General features: G+C 44.4%; 1 protein-coding gene across 1 annotated transcript; it reads left to right on the top strand.

Annotated features, from left to right (window-relative positions):
* Positions 1 to 919: 919 nt before the first annotated feature.
* LOC130725526 (uncharacterized) lies at positions 920 to 1827 on the top strand. The gene is made up of 3 exons (XM_057576745.1): positions 920 to 1076; positions 1192 to 1591; positions 1740 to 1827. Exons 1-3 carry the CDS (start codon positions 920 to 922, stop codon positions 1825 to 1827), a joined length of 645 nt encoding a protein of 214 aa, XP_057432728.1.
* The last annotated feature ends 1061 nt before the right edge of the window (positions 1828 to 2888 follow it).

Here is a 2888-nt window from a genome sequence, read left to right as displayed (position 1 = left end):
AGCGATTCGAAGAAACTTTTTCAATGGCTTTAAGATAGGAAGTGAAGGGGTGGATGTTTCACTCCTCCAATTTGCTGACAACACTCTCTTCATGGGGGAACCCTCTACCCAAAATGTGCTTGTCATGAAGAGTATGTTAAGATGCTTTGAACTCATGTCGGGATTAAAGGTAAATATCTTCAAGAGTAAGCTAGGCGGGGTGTCTTTGAACATGACAGAACTTCATAGATTTGCAACAATTCACAATTGTAGTACCATGGTGATACCTTTCACATATTTGGGGATTCCGATTGGCGCAAACCCGAGGAGGATTGCAACTTGGGAACCACTCCTTTCAAAGCTCAAAAAGCGCCTCGCTTCTTGGAAGAGTAAGACACTCTCCTTTGGAGGTAAATTATGTTTGATTAAAAGTGTATTATCTTCTATGCCCCTCTTTCTCTTATCTTTCTATAAGATGCCGAAAGGGGTTGCTTACCTTTGCAAAAAGCTCCAAAAACAATTTCTATGGGGAAATGAAGAGGGAGTGAGGAAAGTAGCATGGGTAAAATGGGAGTGAGTGTGTCGACCGAAAGATGAAGGAGGTTTAGGAGTAAAAGACCTAGAGGTGTTCAATAAATCCTTGTTAGCTAAATGGAGATGGAGACTCTTAAGGGAGAGAGATAGCTTGTGGGGTAGAGTATTGAATGCAAAATATAACGCTTTCAATCGGGTGAGATAGGAGAGGTGTTTAGATAGGGGCTCTTGGTGGTGGAGGGACCTAGGAGTTTCGTGTGGGGGACAGAGGAGTGGTTTGAAAATCTAGTTTGTAAAAGAATAGGGGATGGTCGGAATACATTGTTTTGGGAAGAGAGGTGGCTGAGGGAAGAGAGGACCTTGAAACAGAAATACAGGAGACTTTCGATATTTCTCTCTTACAACAATGCCCGATCTCAGACATGGGAAATTGGGTGGAAGGGAGATGGATTTGGACTCTAAGCTGGAGAAGAACTCTGTTCACTTGGGAATCTCTCTTACTGGAGGACCTGCTGCGAGACCTGGGTTCAATTCAGCTTTCCTTTGGAGCCGAGGACCATTGGGTTTAGGAAGCTTCCCCTGATGGCATGTTTACAGTGAAATCAGCATATGATTCTCATCTTGGATCAGTCCCACTTGCTGATAGTTCTGCATTTAAAATTCTCTGGAAAATTGCAGCTCCCTCGAATATCTTAGCCTTCTCTTGGCGGGTATTACTTGACAGAATACAAACGAAAGAAAATCTGAAGAAACGAGGCATCATTCAACCCGGTCAACAAAGCAATTGTGTGTTTTGCCATAACCAAGAGGAAAGCTTGTCCCACCTCTCGTTCTCTTGCAAATTTGCGTGGGAGGTGTGGTCGAGAACATTCAAGTGGTTGGGAATTGTGACTGTCCAACATTCAGATGCAAATTTGCATTTTCTTCAGCACGGGAACATCCTCGCCTCACACTCATGCAATGGATGGTGGGTTATATGGGCTGCAGTTGTTTGGTCCATTTGGATACTTAGAAATGACATTGTGTTCAATTCAGGCTCAGCTTGTGTTGATAAGATTATGGATATAATTCAATTCAGGTCCTAAAAATGGCCCAAGGTGAAAAGGAAGGATTTTACATGTTCAACTTATGAATGGTTTTGGAATCCTTCTATATGTCTGAGGGTGGGATCTACCAATTTTTGATCGGTTTGTTGGGTTTATTCCTTCTCTTGGTGTTCTCCACAGATACAGAACTGTATCTTTTGTTGATGTCTCTTCTGGGGCTCTTGGAACCGACCAGGGACTTTTGTTTCAAACATTGGTAGCTGAATAACGTTGGCTGCACAATTTCTTGTCTCATTGCTGACTGATTTTGACCACTTTATGCTGGCTGCCCACCTCTATAGTTGGTTCTATTTTTCCTATCTTTTTTTTTTCTGTTTTTGTTTCTTCTCCTTTCTCTCTTTAGTTTCTGGCTCTGGACTTCTTGTACATGGGTTTTTAGCACCCCTAAGTGCTATCATTTATTCATTAATTTTGGCTCTGTTCCGGGAATGAACATTGAGGATAGGGATAGTCCCTAGAGAGTGGAAGAGTGTGCTTGAGAGAATGAGAATGAGAGAGAGAATGCTGAATTCCGTGTGTTATTTCATCAAATGAGCCAAAAGTCCTTTACAATTGGTAACTACCTCCTATTTATAGAGCTTGGGCACTACCTATTGAGCCAATTTGGCCTCCGAGGCTGAGGCCCAACTTGGGGCCAGGCCTTCGCCTCTGGGCGGGCTACACACTGGGCGTTGCCCCTCCAGGGGCTCGCCCAGTCCACTAGTCCACAAGACACCAAGCTCGAAGTATGAGAGCTAAGTGTGTCTTTTAAATGCCTTTACATGCATCCCATAGTACGCTGGAACCTAAGCCGCCAACATGTCTTAAGAGGAAAGGAAAAAAAAAACTACGTCGCCAACATGGTGTAAGCAAAAGGAAACAAGCATTTTTAGTCGCCCAGTCCCTTGGTCTTGGCGAGCGACCCAAGCCGGCAAGTCCACAAGTCCACAAGCGGCGAGAGCGATCGCTCCGTACTGGCGATTAGTTGGAGTAGGTGAGCGATCGTTCGCCGGCGAGAAAGGTGGCAAGCATTGATCATGTACTGATCATCCAAGTGTTGACTAGCAATGTCCCTGGCGAGTGACTAAACTTTATTGCTGGTATTACTTGTCAGGCGATGGCGTTTGGTCTTTATGGTGGCGAGGCCTTTCGCGCTTTCTCCTATTGCAAAAACCTTTCAAACCCCTAACTGCCCCACGTGATGCGTCAGTTACATCAGTTTCCCTCCTTATCCGGAACCGTCATTTCACTTTTCATAACTGTCCCATCATGCGCAGTAACTCCCCATTA

Source organism: Lotus japonicus, chromosome 6 (genome assembly GCF_012489685.1).
Source record: "Lotus japonicus ecotype B-129 chromosome 6, LjGifu_v1.2".
In the NCBI taxonomy this organism is placed as follows: Eukaryota; Viridiplantae; Streptophyta; class Magnoliopsida; order Fabales; family Fabaceae; genus Lotus; species Lotus japonicus.
This window is presented reverse-complemented; position numbering and strand designations above follow the sequence as displayed.

Bases quoted from the DNA above. Each gene is read 5' to 3' on its own strand.
- LOC130725526 (XM_057576745.1), top strand. From the start codon at position 920: ATGCCCGATCTCAGACATGGGAAATTGGGTGGAAGGGAGATGGATTTG. The intron at 1,077-1,191 runs GTTTAGGAAGCT...GGAAAATTGCAG, and splicing joins TTGGAGCCGAGGACCATTGG to CTCCCTCGAATATCTTAGCC. The intron at 1,592-1,739 runs GTCCTAAAAATG...TGTTCTCCACAG, and splicing joins ATGGATATAATTCAATTCAG to ATACAGAACTGTATCTTTTG.